This window comes from Stegostoma tigrinum, chromosome 2 (assembly GCF_030684315.1).
Source record: "Stegostoma tigrinum isolate sSteTig4 chromosome 2, sSteTig4.hap1, whole genome shotgun sequence".
In the NCBI taxonomy this organism is placed as follows: Eukaryota; Metazoa; Chordata; class Chondrichthyes; order Orectolobiformes; family Stegostomatidae; genus Stegostoma; species Stegostoma tigrinum.
The window spans coordinates 102,014,533-102,035,017 of NC_081355.1; the positions used below are offsets into that span (position 1 = coordinate 102,014,533).

General features: G+C 40.7%; 1 protein-coding gene across 7 annotated transcripts in view; it reads right to left on the minus strand.

The window, feature by feature from the left end:
* Positions 1-3,323: 3,323 nt before the first annotated feature.
* Positions 3,324-20,485, minus strand: part of LOC125465351 (E3 ubiquitin-protein ligase HECW1-like) — a 430,630-nt gene continuing 413,468 nt past the window's right edge. For all 7 annotated transcript variants that reach the window (XM_059638143.1, XM_059638132.1, XM_059638131.1 and 4 more), the window contains one exon: positions 3,324-4,004. In XM_059638143.1, the coding sequence (XP_059494126.1) occupies positions 3,893-4,004 (112 nt within the window). In that variant the 3' untranslated portion in view covers positions 3,324-3,892. The remainder of the gene's footprint in view (positions 4,005-20,485) is intronic.

Genomic DNA, 20,485 nt, shown 5'->3' on the forward strand with positions numbered 1-20,485 from the left:
CCTTGATTCATTCTGTACCAATACAATGATGAACTTCAAGAAAGCATCCCAAAACCAGCCCTGCCTGACCTGTTCTTCCTCTTACCCATCCCTTCCTCCCACCTCAAGCCGCACCTCCATTTCCTACCTACTAACCTCATCCCACCTCCTTGACCTGTCTGTCCCTCCTGGACTGACCTATCCCCTCCCTACCTCCCCACCTATACTCTCTCCTCCTATCTTCTTTACTCTCCATCTTCGGTCCGCCTCCCCCTCTCTCCCTATTTATTCCAGAACCCTCACCCCATTCCCCTCTCTGATGAAGGGTCTAGGCCCGAAACGTCAGCTTTTGTGCTCCTGAGATGCTGCTTGGCCTGCTGTGTTCATCCAGCTTCACACTTTGTTATCTGACATTCAGCAAGAGCTTTTCTTATTTGCTCCTATTTTACCTAGTGCTACAAGACCTCACAATGTTCAGAGTTACTGTGAATAACTGCAAGGACCATTCTCTTACATTTACCAGTGGCGTCCTATATATCACTGTGTTGCTACTGTCTACCAGTTCATACCAAAGTATGTGATGAATAACTGTGGTGCAGTGGTATTATCCCTCTTTCTGAATCAGGAGACTCAGGTTCAACTCCCACCTATACCAGAGGTGCGTAATGATACCTCTGAACAGGATGATTTTTTTTGTTGTTGGAACACAGCTTGTATTGTTTGATCGATTAGTGTGGTGCACTTTTCAGGTATTGGTTGAATAGAGATCTGTTGGCCAATCAAGAGGACTTTGCAGAGTAGACTGGTTTAAATGTGCCTCTGTCATATTAAATGCCTGTGTTGATGTTGGTTGCCTTTCCAGACCACTTTCAGAGAGCAGTTACGAGTCAAGCAGTTGGTTGTGGGTCTGGAGTTACAGAAGGGCCAGACTGGCAATAGGCCCCTGTCAGTCTTCTGCAGGGATTGGTCCCTCTAGGTCATCCTGGTCCACTCCTCCTTCACTCCCAACACACCCCATAGTCCCATGGCACCTTCCCCTGCAACTGCAAAAGGTCTAACAACTGCCCATTTACTTCCTCCCTCCTCAGTGTCCAAGGGCTCAAACACACTATCCAGATGAAGCAGCACTTTATCTGCACACCACTCAAATCTAGTCTACTATATTTGCTGCTCACAATGTGGTCTCCCCTACATTAGGGAAACGAAGCGTAGACTGGGTGACTACTTCACAGAACAACTATGTTCTGTCTGCAAAAAAGACCCTGAGCTTCCAGTTGCCTGCCTCTTCAACACAGCATTATGTTCCCTGGCCAACATCTCTGTCTCAGGCTTACTGTAGTGATCCAGTGAAGCTCGGTGCAAACTGGAAGAACAGCACCTCATTTTCCACTTGAGAACTCTTAAAAGTCTTCTGGACTCAGTATCAAGTTCAACAATTTTAGAGCTTGAGGAACCTTCTCTCATGTCCTTATCTAAGCACCCATACACCAGACCTTGTGATCACATTATCTGCTATTGCACACAATCTATTGTTAGCCACCAATTGTCCACATTGATAGCTATTCATTCTCCCAGGCTGATCATTACCTACTCCTTTATCAATCCAACTGTTGTTTCTTTTTGAGTTCTACCTCCTCCTATTGTTTATTCCTTACCTTCTCCTTCCATCTGATCTTCTGCATAAAAGCCAACTTTTTCCTAGCTACCATAAGTTCTGAGGAAGGATCACTAGACCTGAAATGCTAGCACTGTTTTCTGTCTACAAGTCTGCTAGACTTGATGAGTTTTTCCAGCAATTTCAGTTTTTGTTTCTGGTAATAGAATTGCAAATTTCTTTCCTCAAACATATTAGTTGATCGGATGCATTTTTACTTCATGATTATTATTACTGAGACTAACTTTTTATTCCAGATTTATTTAATTCATTGATTTAAAATTTCCCCAGTTGCCACGTGGAATGTCAACTAACTATCAGGCCTGGGAATCAGTAATGCTATTACGACTATACTGTATTACCATTGCTTGTAATGTTCTACAATAAAATTGTGATAGATCTTTTACATCCAGCAGAACAGGCAGACCGCAGCCTGAGTTTAATGTCTTATTCAAAAGCCGGTATCTCCAAAAATACAATACTCCCTCAACACTAGTAAAGTGAAACCACCAGCAAGGAATATGCTGTGCAGTCAGTTTCACTCATTCAGAGATGAATATGCCATGGTGAGTTAAATAACTTCTATCTTATTCCAGCAAATTCTAGGCTACTAAAGGCTGCCTAACTTTCTAGATCTATGAGCCTGAAGATATATTGCCTTTGAGATTACAAAGTGAAAGATTTACGTTAGTTATTTGACATTCATATTTATATTCAGGTTAGCATCAAGCTGCAAATTCCCAATAGTTATCTGCTATTTTAATCAAAGATAGTAAGTCAGTTCACTCAAGAAGAAGCTAGGCTAGTTGATATACTGTTGGTATTGAATGGAGTACTTATTTGCCCTCTCAGGTCAATATAAAAATCCATTGACACCATTTGAGTGGGGATGGTTTCTGCTGTGCTCTGTTCACTATTTCTTCTTCAACCGACATCATCAGAAACAGATGCTCAAGTCACTTACATAGTTACTATTAGTAGAAGCTTGAATGTAAATTATCTAGCACATTTGCCAATTTTATAATGTAATGTTTGGCTGGGAAGTAACTTTGAGCATCTTGAGATCATGAAAACAAGATATTTTTCATACTTTTTTTATACAGAAAGCATTTCCATTGGTACGCTTATCACTGAGAGAACATGGTGTGTTAATATGCACATTAATTAATTTAAGCTGAAAATCAAATTGGAAAAATAATTTGTAATGTTTTACGATGACTTATAATACATTAGTAATGTTAAAATGTCATTCTATATTGCAAATTCGTTATGCTACAGTAATTGGCTCTATTGGTTGTATAAATGTTTGTTTAAATGCAACTTGAGGCATTGCTTACATAAAATAATGGAAAATAGTGAAACAGTTCCACTGGCTACTTTACTAACTTTAGTTTACCAGCTGCAAACGTTTAGTGCCTTGTCAAATCGACATCAAAAATACGACATCGAAGTGGGGTGCAACAAAAAGCATTAAATAACTAGCTATTAGACTGAAGTCAATTAGAAATAGACCACACCAGTTTTTCATAATATCTACCTTAACATGCGCTGAAGTTTTAAAAGTACTAATTTCCTTGTGAAGTTTGCAATGATCCACCATTACTGTTGATAATAGCTACAGCAGAGGTAATGAATTGGGACAATCTTGGAAGGAACTGCCTAACAAGAAGACCATAAATATTGTGGCATAACAAATTAGTTTATTGACATTCGTATACAGCAGCATGATTGTACAGGAAGTGCAGCCTGAGTATCATGTGACTTTCAAATCAGCCAATCAGCTAATTAATATGTAATTTTCTGACAGTGAAATTCCTTAAAATATTCCACAAATCAAAGGCAGATCCGTGTTGTGAAATTGCAGTTGAACTTGAATACAATCCATGGCTCTTGCACATATTCACAAATTAATGTGTTAATGAGGTTATATTAGTTGCCTTGAACATTAAGTGGCCCTGCCAAGAAGAAAATGGCTTTAATTGCATGGGATTGTCTATAGTCCATTCATTTTGGAGATATGTTTATTTACAAAACTTGAAAAAATGAAACCAAGCAGGAAATAGTTACAATGGTTCAACATCAATGATTCTTCTTCTTCCTTTCTTGGTTAATTCATAAATCAGGAAGTACGTCCATAATACTTTACATTTGAGACATCCTTTTTGCATGTGCACATTTTGTGCTTCTCATGTTGTAAGGACAAGGATGCCGCTTGTTCACTGCAGGAGTGGGATTCCTCATGAGAAAAGAGTGCTTCTTTCACTCAAGTCCAAAAGTATTGGTTTCTTCCACTGCTGTGACCAGCTTTTCATATAGCATAGAATATGATGGATATGGTGGAAGATCCAAACGGTTGAAACATGTGTGTGCCCTGGAACAGTAGAGAAAAGAAAACAGTGTTAACAACATTCACCTGCTGTTATATGCAGTCAGTAGACCATTCTAGAAGTAATGAAAGCACCTTTCTGATTCTCCCAGCATATTAGTATTGTTGTAGTCCTATGTCAATGCCAAAGACACTGATCTATTTAAGAGAAAAGCATAAATATTATTCAGCTAAGAAAAGCCAAGGTGTAGGAATTAATTGGCAGACACCCAGAATAATTAGATCTAGCCCTGCTTCCACCTCTACCTATTGTCCATTATATTTGCCTTATTTGTTCTTGCTGATTCTGGTACTTCCTGGTCACCCTTGTAAGGGCTGGAGCGATGGACAGTAATATGGAAGAGAGTCATATGGGGTTTGGTCCTTGGGTTAGATTTCAGACAATGGGTTTTCTCAACTGCTAGCTGGGAAACAAACATGAAACCCTGTTACCTCCTCCAGGAAAGACCATACGTGTCCTTTCAGATATCATCAGGAAGGCCCAGGATTGTGGGCAACCCAAGCCAAAGGGAGACTATGACAGGAAGAGAATTGCAGGATGGAGGAATATGGTGTGGAAAGGAGGAATGTTTGCAGCAGGGGCCGGTGAATCATGATACCATGTCCCTCGATTGAGAACAAAGGAACCCCAAATCTCTCTCCAACATCAAGACCAGAAATGACGTCCTCAGTTTGACTTGTTACACTCCCTAGGTAGAGATAGTCAACCTGCAGCTGGCCTAATAACAGCAGTGATTCTCAGTTGCCTATTTAAGGGCTTCAGCTGGCAGCTGGGCGTGAAGTCCAACCATAGGCCTTTCTGTCCCAGCACTAGATTTGTTGACAGTAGGAAGTGGTGTGATGTTAGCCCCTATAAATATGCCAGAGTAAAGGGGATAAAAATCCTCCCAATGTCTCTCCAAACAGGCAGCTCCACCTTTCTCCATTAGCTGGAGGTGGCAAATTACTGGAGGCTGTATGAGAGCAGTGGACCAGATTCCGTTAGGGCACAATTTGTTTCCACTAGATAATCTGGACATATAGTATGGTATGGTTCCCAAAGAAAGGCAAGTTTCTTTTTAAAATCATTTATTGTAATCATGTTGTACTCATGCCTGTGGAGTATGTAATAGAGTTTCAGACAGTTGAGGTTTAATCCCATTCATGGTAGTCATTAGATTACACATTCTTGCAAAAGAGATACATCCACATTCACATTAGTATCCATTGGCACCAAATGAATAATATGATCTCCTACTGGCTTTTCCACCTCCAATGACTTCAGTGATGAAGGGTACCAACAGAAACAATTTCAACTCGATGAATGGAACCACGACTTGAAGTGGGCAATTATCACATTTCTGACCAACAGCACGAGTGAAAATCTATTCTCCAGAGTGAAGCTCTGTTAAATAAATGGTAGGACAAAGGGATGCCAGTGGAATGATGTAAACAGTGCTCCATTTATCTTTTCAACATTAGACCAGTAAAATCATTTTGACTACAAACAGCAATTACTTGGATGTAAGCAGTTAAACTACATGTCCAAACATTTGTTTGACCTTTAATACAGTAATGTAGATTTTTACAATCTATTGAACTGTACTTTTACTAAGCTGAAACCAAAGGATTGCTAGACTTCCCTGTTGTTACTGGCAATGGAAACCTATGGCGACAACCAACAAACTCAATAAAATTGCAATAAAATTTGAATGGATTTTCTGCTTGTCAACATGACGTGAACAGGGCGAAGCTGCATGTTTCCGTTCATTTACATTGTGACCTCCTGGAGAGACTTAGGGTGAAAATTTTCTTACAGTTTGTTTAAAATTGCTGAAAACACATCAATCACTGTTGGTGTGAATATATGTCAGCAAAATGAAGGAGGTTGTCATTGACTTCAGGAAGTGGAGTGGAAGACATGTCCTGTCTGTATCAGTGGCGCTGAGGTGGAGGTGATTGAAAGCTTCAAGTTCCTAGGTGTAGATATCGCCAACAGTCTTTCCTGGTCCTCCCGTGTTAATGCGAGAGCCAAGAAAGCACACCAATGCCTCTACTTCCTCAGAAAGTGAAGGAAATTTGGCATGTCTACAATGACTCTTTGCAATTTTTATAAATGCATCACAGAAAGCATGCTATCCGGATGCATCAAGCATGGTTTAAATTTGAATGATTTATTATCACTTGCATTTTATAGTGGATAATGCAGTAAAATACAATGAAAAGCTTCAACTGTCGTCGCCACAATCCAGCACCATTTTGAATATTTAAGAAAAAAAAGAATAAAAAGATATAACTGAAAGAGTGTCCATCTTTGTTCTGCCTTATTCAGCATGAGTCCTGATTCAGCTCACCAGTTACACCTGCGACACCATCCCTCCTCCTCAGCCTCATCACCGTCTGTACCAGGCTCACCAATGTAGGAGTTGCCCGCTCTTCACTGCTGGGCTCACCTTGCCGACAATGAGTACCATGTTGAACCCACGCTCGGCTCTGCTGCTGCTGCTGTTGTCTTGCTAATCACCAGGAGTCCCAACCCCGGGCCTATTGCAACTGCAATCAAGAGTTCCTGGCTCCGCTGCCACCTCGTTGACGTCAGGAATCCCTGTTCCGGGCATACCACACTTACACCGCTGCTGCCATTACCTTGCCAATGCCAGGAGTCTCTGCCCTGGATCTAATGAAACTAGGAGTCCTTGGCTCCACTGCCAGGCCAGGCCCCAGCTGTGCCAAGTATCCCGCTCTGGCTGCCCTCCTACAACATATTGCCTAGCCTACAGTCCATGGCTGCTGCTGCTGGCCCCAAACAAATATGACCTTGCTGCCGCTGCCTCTGATCATTGAGAGGCTGCTGCCACTTTGCACATGGTCCAGTCGTGCCACTGCGCCAATGTTGCTAACTAACCCACCAGAGAAAAGAAAGAAAATGAAAAGAAAAGAGCAGAAGTAAAAAGAAGAAGGAAAGAAGCAAAGCAGATCGGAGCAAATGAGCCCTAGTCAAGAGTCCTCACGCAGCCCTGCTACTCTGCTGCGATCTTGGAACCAATATCTCATTTTTGGCAACTGCTCTGCCCAAGAACACAAGAAATTACAGAGAGCGATGAATGTAATCAAGCCCGTCAGTCAAGCCAGGCTTTCATCCACGGACATTGTCTATACTTGCCCCTACCTCGGGAAAGCAGCCAGCATAATCAAAGACACCACTCACCCCTATTATACTCTCTTCCACTCTCTTCCATTGGACAGAAGATACAAAAGTTTGAAAAACACGTACCGACAGATTCAAGAACAGCTTCTTCCCTGCGATTATCAAACTTTTGAACAGGCCTCTCATATGTTAAAGTTGATCTTTCTCTGCACCTTCTCTATAGCTGTAACACTGTATTTTGCGGTCAGTTCTATTACCCTGATGTACTTATGTTAGATATAATTCGCCTGGTTAGCATGCAATACAATACATTGCACTGTTTCTTGGTACATGGGACAAGCTGTACAAGAACGAACAACAGTAGGCTATTTAGTCCTTCAAGCCTACTTTGCCATTCAATAAGATCATGGCTCATCTGTTTTTAATCTGAACTCTACATTCCTGCATATCCCTCATAAACATTTACCCCTTAGAACCAAGAATCTATCTACCACTACCTTAAAAATATTTAAAGATTCTGCATCCCTTTTGAAGAATGAAATTTCAATGACTTACAACCCTCTGAGAGAAAAAAAATCCTTGATCTCTGTTTTAAATGGGTACCCCTTATTTTAAAACTATGACCCCCTCATTCTAAATTCTGTCACAAGAGGAAACATCATTTCATCATCCATCCCTCAGGATCTTACATGTTTCAATTATGTCATTTCTGACTTTTCTAGATGCCAGAAGGGTTCTAAATTCCAGTGAAGGGAAAGGTCAGATTAGGGGAAAGCAGTATTCTGGGGATGGGGCGAGTTCCAGAGAGGAATAAATTACAGAAACAGCTAGGGAAGAGTCCATGGAGAATTTTAAATGGAAGGTTGAGAACGTAAAATTGGAAATGTTGGGAAATAAATCAAGCATAATTCAATGAGTGGAGATACAGGTGATTGTGAGCTGCAACAGTATAGGGTATGGACAGCAGAGCTCTAACTGGCCTGCTGTGCTCCTCCAGCTCCACACCATGATATGTCTGACTCCAGCATCTGCAGTTTTTGCTATCTCAGAGCTTTAGAGAAGCTGGAATGTACAGAGCGATGAGGCCAATAAGGTAAACATTGAAATAGTTGGGTCTGGAAGAATCTGAATGAGGATTTCAGTAACAAACATGTGGAGGCAGAGGTAGGTGGTGTGAAAATAATGATTTTTCTAGTGGAGGTGAAATGGGAATTAGAATTTCAACTTAGGTAAGTTAAACTCAAAGGTTACAGACAGTTTATTTCAGTCTGAGATAGTCGCTTGGAGAAAGAGGATGAGGAGTAAGAAACATCAGTGATGAATATCTGAATTATTGATGGGGCTGATGATGAATGTTTTGGTTTTCCATCCAACTGTTGAAATAGGGCAAATTGTCTAATAGAGTGGTAGAAGTGGGTGATGGTGTTGGTTGTCATCAGTGCACAAATAGAAGCTGATCCCATGGGTTGAATTCAGCTATGAGCATCAAAACATCAGGATGATTACAATGTTCAGACCACAGTTAATATTATCGTGCACCTGCCATTGGAATTGTACAGGAGATGTATAATTGCACCAGCCAATTAGAGAGGGTAGGAAGATTCTAGATGCACATGCTCATAACAATGTGCATACTACAAGGAAGACAGGCAGCAATCATGGTCAAGCCTGTATGATCAGAGGTACATTATTGATGCCCAAGCAGCAGGGAGTCACCAGAGCTAACATCAGCATCGGGGGAGCAGCTGAGACTCAAATGACCCATAGCCATTGGAGCTATCTCCATGAATTCCATACTCATTAGCAAGGCTGTGATATCAAAAAATAACACCCTTTCATTTCTGCCAGTATCATTTAAATCTCCTCCATCTGTAACATGGCCTCCATCTCTGAGTAGGCAGCTGCCTTCTATTTGGTGGGATGTTTGGACAAAGTCAGATCCTATTCTACACTGCAAAAATTGGCCGTATTTCTACAGTTAGTACAAAGAACATAACACTTAGATTCTCTCTTGTTGGAAATAGTTATTATCTGTCACTTGTGCGGTATGAATGTTACTTGTCACTTGTTAGCCCACACCCGAATATTGCCCAGGACTTGTTGCATTTGGACAAGGACTACTTCAGTATCTGAGGAATCACTTAAACATTGTGCAATCATCTGCAGATGTTCCTACCTTTGACCTTATCATGGAGTGAAGGCCTTTAATAAAGCAGGTGAAGATGGTTGTGCCTAAGACACTAGCCTGAGGAACTCCTGCAGAGATAAATTGGAGCTGAGGTAATTGATCTATAACACCTACAACCGTTTTCCTTTGTGTCATGTATGACTAATCTTAGGCGAGTTCATCCCTGATTCCCAATTTATCTCCTGGCTTGATAATAATGATTTAGTAGGAAATGTGATTGATATATAAGTGTGGTTTTACTGAATTGCTTGTACAAGTTTGCTGATGCTTAAGGCCCATGGTGCCTCATGGATGCCCAGATTTGAGTCGCTAGATTTGGTTGAAGTCTATTCCATTTAGTGCACTAGTACTGCACACAACACAATGAAGGTTATACTCAATGTGAAGGTGGGACTTTGTTTCCATAAAGACTATGAAGTGGTTACTGTTACTGATACCCGTCATGCACTAAGGATTCTCTAGCTTGCAAATTGATACAGTTGATGTCAAATGTTTTTCCCTCAATGCCCGATGATCCAGTCTAGCAACAATGCCCTTTAGGACTTGACCAATTGGTCAGTAGTGTTGCTGCTGAGCCACTCTTGCTGGTGGATGTTGAAATACCCAATCAAGTGTACATTCTACACCCTCACTGCATCCTCCAAGTGTTGTTCAACGTTGAGGAGTACAGATTCATCAGCTGGGGGAAGGGTGGGAGCTGATATTCAGAAGGATATTTATTTGTCTACTTTTGATCTGATGCCATGATATCATAGTTCTGGAGTCAATATTGAGGAGTCCGAGGGAAACCTCCTTTTAGACTGTACATTACTGTGCCATTACCTTTGATGGTGGGACAGAACAAACCCAGGGTTGATGATGATGTTGCCTTAGACATAATCTGTAAAGTATTTGAGAAGTTTTGGACCCTGTATCAAAAGGTTGTGCTGGATTTAGAGGGGGTCCAGATGAGGTTTACAAGAATGATTCCAGGAATGAAGGGCTTTTCATATGAGTGGTGGAGGGCACTGAGTCTGTATTCGGTGGAGTTTAGAAAGATATGGGGGGATTCTCATTGAAGCTTAAAGAATATTGACAGATCTAGCAGCAGCTATGGAGTTAAAAACAGAGTTAATATTTCTGGTCCAGTGACCCTTTTTCAGAAGTGTTCTGCTGAGCTTTTCCAGCAACATTGTTTTTGTTCCTGATTTATAGCATCTACAGTTCTTTCGTTTTTTTCTTAAAGAAAATTGAGATACCTGGATAGATTGGATGTAACAAAGACGTTTCCACTGGTACAAGAGAATAGGACCTGAGGGCACAGCCTCAGAGTGAAGGGAAAACCCTTTAGAACTGAGATGAGGAGGAATTTCTTCAGCCAGAGGTTGGTGATTCTGTGGAACTCATTTCTACAGCAGGTTGTGGAGGATGTGTCATTGAGGGTATTTAAGATAAAGATAGAGAGATTCTTGATTAGTAAGGGGATCAAGGATTATGGTGCGATGGCAAGACAATGGGGTTGAGAAAGATAGCAGTCATGATTGAATAGGGGCACAGACTCAATGGGCCAAATGGCCTAATTCTGCTCCTGTATCTAATGGTCTTATTGTCTATAGTATGATTGTGTGAATATGACAAGGTCAGGCAGTTGCTTGATTAGTCTATGACACAGTTCTTCCAGTTTTGGCAGTAGCCCCCAGCTGCTGGCATGGAGGACTTTAGGCTTGACAGGACTGAATTTGCGATTATCATTTCTGGTGCTGAGTTTGCTGCCAGGTCATCCACCCAGTTTCATTCCTTTGAGGCATTTTAGCAGTTTTGACAGAAATTGCCTGGCATGGGAGGCCATTTCAGAGAGCAGATAAGGGTCAACCTTATTGCTGTGGATCGTCTACCAGACCAAGTAAGGACAGTAAATTTCCTTCCCCAAAGAATATTAGCAAACCAGATGGGCTGTTTAAGTATCAGAGATAATGGGAACTGCAGATGCTGGAGAATTCCAAGATAATAAAATGTGAGGCTGGATGAACACAGCAGGCCAAGCAGCATCTCAGGAGCACAAAAGCTGACGTTTCGGGCCTAGACCCTTCATCAGAGGGACCCGCTGCCTTGATGGATTTGTCACCCTGCCACTATAGCATTAGCCCAGACTCCTGGATTTCTAATTTGGTAATTAAACTGTGCTGCTGCCTTCCCTGAAAAGAAAAGTTATCAAGAGCAAAATGATAAGATTTTATCGTGATCTTTTGCATAGAAATTCCAAACAGAGTAGAATTAGAACTATTTTCTCTCATGGAGGTTAAACCTAGACATGAACTGATTGCTTTGAATGCCCTAATTTCAGCACTTCAATGTGTTTAAAAAAACGACAGTCTTTTGTCAACAGCTCTCTTTAAGTTTACTCTTTCAGTTGAGACCTTGTCAACTGTAGGGATCTTCCTTAGTCTTCCACTTAATCCATTCCTTTGAGAAAGATGAAAAGAAAAATGAGATATAACCACAGCAGCAGTTCCAGGCTGAACTGACAATTTAGGCAACATTGGAGTTCTTGTGGTGTGGTGGAACTATCCCTAGCTTAGAGCCAGGGAGGCTGCGTTCGACTCCCACCCATTCCAGAGGTGTGTAATAACATCTCTGAATAAGTTGATGAGGAAGTAGGGTTTTTTTAGGCGACCTCTAACCATGTGCCCTTTGATACCAATTCCTCTCTGATCCAGGCACAAATACTTCACTGTGACACACCACCTCTGTAATGCCTGAGAGTGTTGTACTTTCCAGACAGCTGTGTGGCACAGATCCTAAATGGGACTTAGAGCTGACTAAGCTCTCAGCCCACTGCCAAATGAGCTGTGGCAGCATGATCCCCTTTCAGCAACATATTCATCCAATGTTTACATACAGCTTTCCTTCACAATTGCAAAAGCTTTGATTGGGTGTTGTTCTGCTACAGCTCGGAGCAGACAATTCTGCCATTCTGCTCCAGATAATATGGTAACTGTCTCTTCTGTAAAAAAAATTATCACGGTACAAAATTTGACAGTTTTCTTATTGTTTATGCTCACTACGGTCCTTACTTATCGCCCTGTCAATAGACATATGCCACTTCCCCTACAGAGGAAAGACATTCTACAATGATTGATACATCATTTGAAGAAACAGCTTGGAGGCAATGAGATGTTGCTTCCTTGTCTTTGATTGTGGTCTGCTTTCTCTTCCAAGAACAATGTAAAGAAAATGCAAGTCCTCTATGTACCTTCACGTGGATCACAAATCTGGTTTCAGAATAAAGATGTAGTGGTATTCATGACCAAGGTCCCCTTAGAAAGGCTAAAATGCTATTGTTGGGTTTTCTTTGCTACATGATAATTAGTAATAACTCAACTGATGAAGTTTTTCATGTGGAAGTTCAATGCCCTGCAGAAATATAGGCTCTAGAGATGGCTGTGAACCACACTGATAACCAGACAAAAAGACTTGCTCAACCATTCTGGTTGTTGTAACAGCTTCGGATTCACTTACCCCTCTCTTCATTCCCACCATTCATAATGATTAATTATATTTTGTCGTGAAATTATGCAAATTCAAATTCTTGATATCTCTAAAACATAGAAGCAAAGACAGAACTGAGAGAAACAAGAGGCTGTTGGAAGGGTCTCTCAAATACGTGCAGCATTTCATTGCTTATCCTAGTTTGAGTTAATCATTATAAAAAATACATAAATTAAGTTCTGAAAGCAAATGAAACCTCTGATCACCTTTGATTCTTGCAATATAAGTTGATATTTTGTTTCCACTCAGAATGAAAGAGGAGAAAATTATATTACAGGCAGAAGACAGGAGACTAGCAAATGGAAAGAATTTTTACGAACTAGTAAAGGAACAAAAATATCAAAAAAGGCTAGAATTACAGATTGGAAGAGGAAGTGCTGCTAAAGAAGAAGTGGCACACCCTACTTCTCAGTTGCATAAAAAAAACATCCATTTTAATTCTTCCTCTTTGAAGGGTGACACTTCAACACTTCTGGCTAAAATATTTCCCTCTTTATAATGAAAAATGATGCAGTAGTCAGCAAATACTGTTACGTTTTACAGCAGTCAAGCCGTTTCTATTATATATTCCAGTGATTATCGAATTAGAGGTCATGCGTCCCAGGAGGTCTTGTAGAAATATTTCCAACGGCTCCAGGAGATATTATGAATGTAGACTGCCCAGGATCCTGTGCTCAGAGGGAAGAGTAAGATTATGAGCCACGGCTGGAATTTGGGCACGTATGTCCACCATGCTGTATTCTGGATGAAGCTATTTGATCATCAATGGCAACTTAAGCATTGAACACAAAAGGTGCAGACTAGAATTAGGGCTACTGCAGTAGGAATTCTTTGAAGTGTTTTAAGAGAGGTCTGTCATGGATTAATCAATCTGAAATTAACTGAAATGGAGATGGTTGGATTTCCCTGATCTTCATTAGGACTCCCTAATGCTCTGGTTTCAAAGTGGAGTCTGACAGATAGACAATGTTGTGAATCGGGACTTTTTTTCTTTAGAAGTAAAATTTGCTGTTCAATATTTGCACTGACAAACTAGTGTTGATATTTGTTGAATTATTGAATATTTGTATCAAATAGATTGTGCACAATGCTGTCAAGTATTCTGTAGTTTAGTTTTGATGGCTCAAATCAAATACATTTTTAGAAAATCCATGTATAAAATTATGAAAGGCTACAATAATAAGGTCATACCCAACACTAGCTTTTTGGAAAGATTCATTTCACAACTGTCAAACACAGTAGGTACACCAACAGTCGTTTATACTAAACCATTAACAAACACACTGGTAACCTTGAGGCGTCCAGTTCTTTTGAAAGTCTCTTTCAGGGAGGACTTCGACTGAATTCATTTTATATAACACTGTTGCTGTAACCAAAATTTATGTAGAGATAAAAGTGGAATGATTCATTATTGGGTCTGTTCTACTATAAAGACTGTCAACTATGGTACAGTTAGCTGCGGCCTTGCCTCTAAGTTACATTGTTCTGGTTTCAGGTCCCATGTCCCACACCAAAACTAAGCATAAAAATCTATGCTGACACTCCAATGCTGTACTAATGGTTGGTAACACCATCCTTTGGATGAGACATTTTAACTAAGCTGTCTGCATGTCAGGTGGATATAAAAGATTGCATGGCATGATTCACTGGTTTGTTAATCAATGCTAATCCAACAATCGACATCGTACAGCGAGATTATCTGGTCATTACCACATTACCAATTTTTGGAGCTTGCTGACTGCTGTATTTCTGACATGACAACAATGAATACAGTTCATAAGTACTTGGAGTCATAAAGTTGTACAGCATTGAAACAGACCCTTGGGTTCAATTCATCCATGCTGACCTATTTACCAGCATTCGGCCCTAATCCCTTTAAAACCTTCATATTCATAAACCCATACAAATGACTTTAAAATGTTTTAGTTGTACAAGCCTCCACCACTTCCTCTGACAGGCCATTCCTTAGGCATGCCTCTGCATGAAAAAGGTAACTCTTAGGTCCTTTTAATTCTTTCCCCTCTCACCTTAAACCTATGCTTTCTAGTTTTGGACCCCCTACTCCGGGGAAGAGACCTTGGCTATTCAACATATCCAAGCCCCTCATGATTTTATAAACCTCTATATGGTCACTCCTTGGCCTCTGACACGCCAGGGAAAATAGCCCCAGCCTATTCAGCCTTTCCCTATAGCTCAAACCCTCCAATCCTGGCAACATTCTTGTGAATCTTTTCTGAATTCTTTCAAGTTTTGCAGCATCTTTTCTATAGCAGGGAGACCAGAATTGCATGCAGTATTCCAAAAGTGGCCTAACCAATGCCCTGTTCATTCACAACGTGACCTCCCAACTCCTATACTCAATGCACTGACCAATAAAGGCAGATATACCAAATACCTTCTTCATTACCCTGTCTGTGTGCACTCCATTTTCAAGGAACTATGACCCTGCACTCCAAGATCTCTTGGTTCCACATCATTCCCCAGGATCTTACCATTAAGTGCATAAGTCCTGTCCTGAATTGCCTTTCCCAAATTGCAGCACCTCACGTTTATCTAAAATAAACTCTACCTGTCAGATACAGTCCCGTTGTACTCTGAGATAACCTCTTTCACTGTCACTACACCACCAATTTTGGTGTCATCTGCTAACTTACTAACCACACCTACTACGTTCACATCCAAGTTATTTATGCAAATGATGAAAATTAGTTGCCCCAGCACCGATCCTTGTGGCACGCCGCTGGTCACAGGCCTCCAGTCTGAAACTCAACCTTCCACCACCATCCTCCATCTCCTATCTTCGAGCTGGCTCTGTATCCAAATGACTAATTCTCGCTGTATTCCATGTGATCTAACATTGCTAACCAGTCTACCGTGAGAAACTTTGACAAACCTTTATTTACTTGGGAATGTGGGGGGTCTAGGAAGGGAGATGGATAATTACAATTCTTCATTCAAGACATGACTCTCAAACTGGGCTCCACTAGCTAGAGACTTTGAAAAATAAGTGAGTCAAAATCAGAGGTGGGATTGTGTGAGAGACAGGAGGTAGGAAAAGAGTGCAGCATAAGATAGCTATCTCACCCAAGAGGAAGATAAAAGAAACTACATATTTAACTGAAAAGTGCCAAGCATTTCACTTATGCCTGAAAACAAATGCCCGTTTTCTGAAAATCTTTATTAAAATGCTACTTCCATGCAGCACTTTCACACTATGAGTATAATAATTTAACTGGGATATCCATAATTACTAAACTATTTGAAAAAGAGTCAGTAAATAAAAGAAAATCTTCTACCAGCATCAATTCTATTTCCTCTCAGGCTCTGGTCTGCATGCCTTCTTAATTTTAATATCCATTATGCAGTTCCAGAAAGGATTACTAGCCCTCAAAATTAACTCTGCGTTCTCTCCACAGATGCTGCCAAACCTGCTGAGTTTCTCCAGCAATTTGTTTTGATTCAGCATTACGATAAAGTTTTATGCCTCTCTATTTGAAGAATTTATTGTATCTATGACGGTATCACCTGTCAATCCCATTGTGCAGTGTATGGCATTGTCCAAATCTATGTAAGTTTCCATTGTTATATCTTAGCTGGAATTTCAATGCCAGCCTCCCAAGAATGAGAGAAAAGGTCCCTATCATTGGTCTGCTTAGACCTGCTCCCTTTCATTTTCAATGGCTTGTACAACAGTAGCCCATTGGAACCCAGTACGGAGGAAGATAGTGAAATTGACCAGTTTCAAGAGTGGTAATAATGTCCCTTTGTGAATATTTCATGACACGAGCAAACCTAGTTTGGAGTCAACCGCCTGTCATTACTGGCACCACTTCCTGTGCAGCAGATGACGCCTTGCCTTGTCTTGAATCTGTCCAATAATCCATCATTCCAACTCCTTGTGGTCCAGCCTTTTTGCCAGGGTGACTCCTTGCTTCTGCAGGATTGACTGTAGATGAGAGTCTTTTCTTCTCGCGTCATCTTAGGAAACCAGTTTGGCAGAGCACCATTGACACTGAGATGGGCAGTTGTTCTCATTCACATCCTTACTGACTATTCTAATGTGTGGTTTCATGTGGGCAAACTCAATGCTGGGATCTGCTATGTCTTTGTCATATTCATTTTCTGCCTCAAACCAAGGTCTTCTCTCTGATCAACACCACTTCTAACTTCTGTATTTGTTGACAGAGTCACCGGGGAGCTTAGACAAGTGCAAATTATCCGAAGTTACCAGTGTGGAATTTTAGCTTTCGAGAATGTCATTCTATAGGATTTGCTATTCTGCCAGCAAGAATGGCTCATTGCTTCGATATAATCAGAATGTTGAGTCATTTGAGTTTGAAGACTCACAATTTCACTGTATCTGGGCATTATAACCTCATGACTAAATGCTAAATGACTAAATAAAGCCTGTTTGATAGCCTGCAGCAATGAAAGGTGAAGCAAGCTTCTCCCTCCTAACTATCAATAAGCAAGCACCCATGGTACTTTTGGCATCTAATTGCTGCATCAACAAACTCTGACCAACGTACCAAATATTACTGGTGAGGATTTGAAAGAAATCTACAGCTCTGGTGAGCTCCACAGCAGCTGCAGAACTGTTAATCTGAGATTGTGTCCATCATTAGACTCCAATAGATTACATAACTTGGTAATTGAGAATTGTAATTGACAAAGACAGGACTTTTGGACTAGGTCAAGTAGATGTGCTTGGCCTCAGCTTCAGAGCCCTGGGCTGAATTTCAAGCTGGAGAATTAAGGAATGCCAGGCAAGGAGTTGGGGTGGGGAACGGGGATGAGGGTGAAAAAGCGGTAGAGACTGCTTTGCTACTGCAACGGAATTTAACTAGTGGCAGGAAAAGTGCTATACAGTACTCCTTTTCAAAGGAAATTGAGTCTTAAGACAACAATTGAAAACCCGTTAAGAACCTATTCCTATTAGTGCCGGTGTTTATTCAACCTCTGGCCAGTGAAGCATTTCCTGGTGACAATGACCACTTCCACCATTTGCTACTGGTGTGCCCATAAAATCCGGTAAGGTGCATATCCGTACTTGGGAGAGCTAGTGCATCTGCATTTCTTCTTTATGCTCTGTTTAAAGTTATTTTCCTTCTTCCAAATCCGTAATAGCCATTTGCAGTTCAAATGGAATGTCTGTGCTAAGCAAAGTGGTCAATGGTGAGGAAGCAGCTGTTGTCAGCTATTGGAAAACTTTTCATTTCAAATGGGCACAGGTAACAGCCGCAGACAGTAATGCAAAAAAAACATTATGCACAAAATTCAACATCAGTAGTCCAAAATCAATCATGCTTCAAAAACTACCTCAATCATCAAACCTTAGCTCATTCTAAAATATTGCTAAGTTGAGAAGTAACCATTTTATAAAGACACGCACCTAGAATACACTATTGGGAAATCATCTGTGTTGACAGGATCTGTGTTCTCTGTAGGTAGGGAGGTAAAATAATAACATGACACACACACACACACACACACACAGGCACTCACATACTGACACACACACACACACACACGCACACAGGCACTCACACACTGACACACACACACACACACACTGACAGATACACACGCAGGCTGACACTAGAGAAACTAGAATTTGGAGATGAAAGTTTGAAGGAGAACAAAACTGGTTAAAAGGCCAATTCAGACATTCTTAATTTACAAAATGTTGTGAAGGCTGTTAATGCCGAATCAATTATGGTATTTGAAAATGATGCAGTTAGCTTACTGGAAATTGAATGTATTGAAGAATAAGGAAATGCTGAAGAATTGCCACACAATGCTAAAGCTGTTATGGCCCATTAAATTGTAAGCAGTGCTGATAGCCCAAACGATCTACTTGCATTCCTATGTTACTAAGTCAGTAAAAGATAGATAAATCTTTATTTTTATTCCTGTTACTGAAATCAATACTCCTCCCCATTACTCAGGAGAAAGGAACCAAAGCCAGAACAGTGAGGCTCATACCAATAAAGAGAGAAACAAAAGCAGTTGCTGGGACAGCAAGGCACATGCCAGGAGAATGAGACACATGGCGTAAGATTGAGACAGAAACCACAGGAATGAGGCACAAGCCAAAGAAATGAGTCAGAAGCAGAAATGCAACACCTGTCAGGCCATTAAGACAAAAACTGGGAAAGGGGAAAGCATTAAATAAAAACCAAAAGAATTGCAGAGGCTGTAAATCAGAACCAAAAACACAAGTTGCTGGAAAAGATCAGCAGGTCTGGCAACATCAGTGAAGAGAAAACAGTGTTAATGTTTTAGGTCCGGAGACCCTTGCTCAGAAAGGGGAAAGTGCTGTTGCTGTCTTAGGTCATTACATCATGCATTGTTGAGTGGTTATTGTTCCACCCATTATTTGATAATTAAACAACAACTGAATTACTACATGATAACATAGGCAGAACATATCTATATGTGGGAAAATACTGTGTTACATACAGACTGAAATATATACAATAGTTATGAACAATTACTGTTAAGAAATAGTTAGATGAGGCTGCTAAATTGTAAAGCTTAATATCTCTCTGCATGCAAGTGTAGGCCAGTGTGGTAATCAGGGTAAGAGTTACTGCAGAGTTCATCTGTCATTCCGTATACCCTCTGAAAAATATCGGTGGAAACACTGCAGATACGGTGTTGCCTGGAGATTGGGGACCGCTCTATCAAAATCACAAGTATGAATTTCATTCATGTGGTAGCAAAATAACTGGCAAATGCCATCAGAAAAGTTGGCAGAGAAAGGATTATGATAGAGTAGAAACAGAGAAAGTTGGTAATTGGAAGATGGCAGTTTAAGATAATTAGAAGAATACCAAGTGGGAGATGAAGAGAAACTTTTATACTTGTTCAGTTGTTGTAATTTGAATGCATTTCCTGAAAGAAGAATGGAAGCAGATTTAATTGTAACTTACAAATGGGAAAATTACTTATAAAGGAAAAAGAAAACTGATTGGCTAATGGCAAAGAGCCAAGTGTCAATCAACTAGATCATACTTTCAAAGAGCCTGATATATGAAATAACCTCTTTCGAGCCTTGATTCTAAATTTGAGAATGAATAAAACTTTAACTTAATGTTCGCCTCCATATGATTCAACCATATCTGTACTACTCTTACCTTTCTCGATAGTACTACCAAATCAAGGATCACTAGGTCACATTGGCCAGTATTTCTGATTATTGAAGAAAATCAAGAGTTTAGGATCAAATGTAAAGCCATTTTCAAACATTCTCATATAAAATTACAGACTCCACAGTACTTTTCAAAAATAAATTACAACATTTCCCCAAATCAGTGACAAAATATGGTAAAAAGGGGGTGGCCATGGGTACCCACATGGGCTCAAGCTATGCCTGCCTCTTTGTAGGTTATGGGGAAGAGTCCCTGTTCTGCACCTACACAGGCCCAAACCCCACCTCTTCCTCCATTATATTGATGACTGTATCGGCGCCGGCTCTTGCTCCCCAGAGGAGCTCGAACAGTTCATCCACTTCACCAACACCTTCCACCCCAACCTCAAGTTCACCTGGGCCATCTCTAACACATCCCTCATCTTCCTGGACCTCTCAGTCTCCATCTCAGGAAACCAGCTAGAAACTGA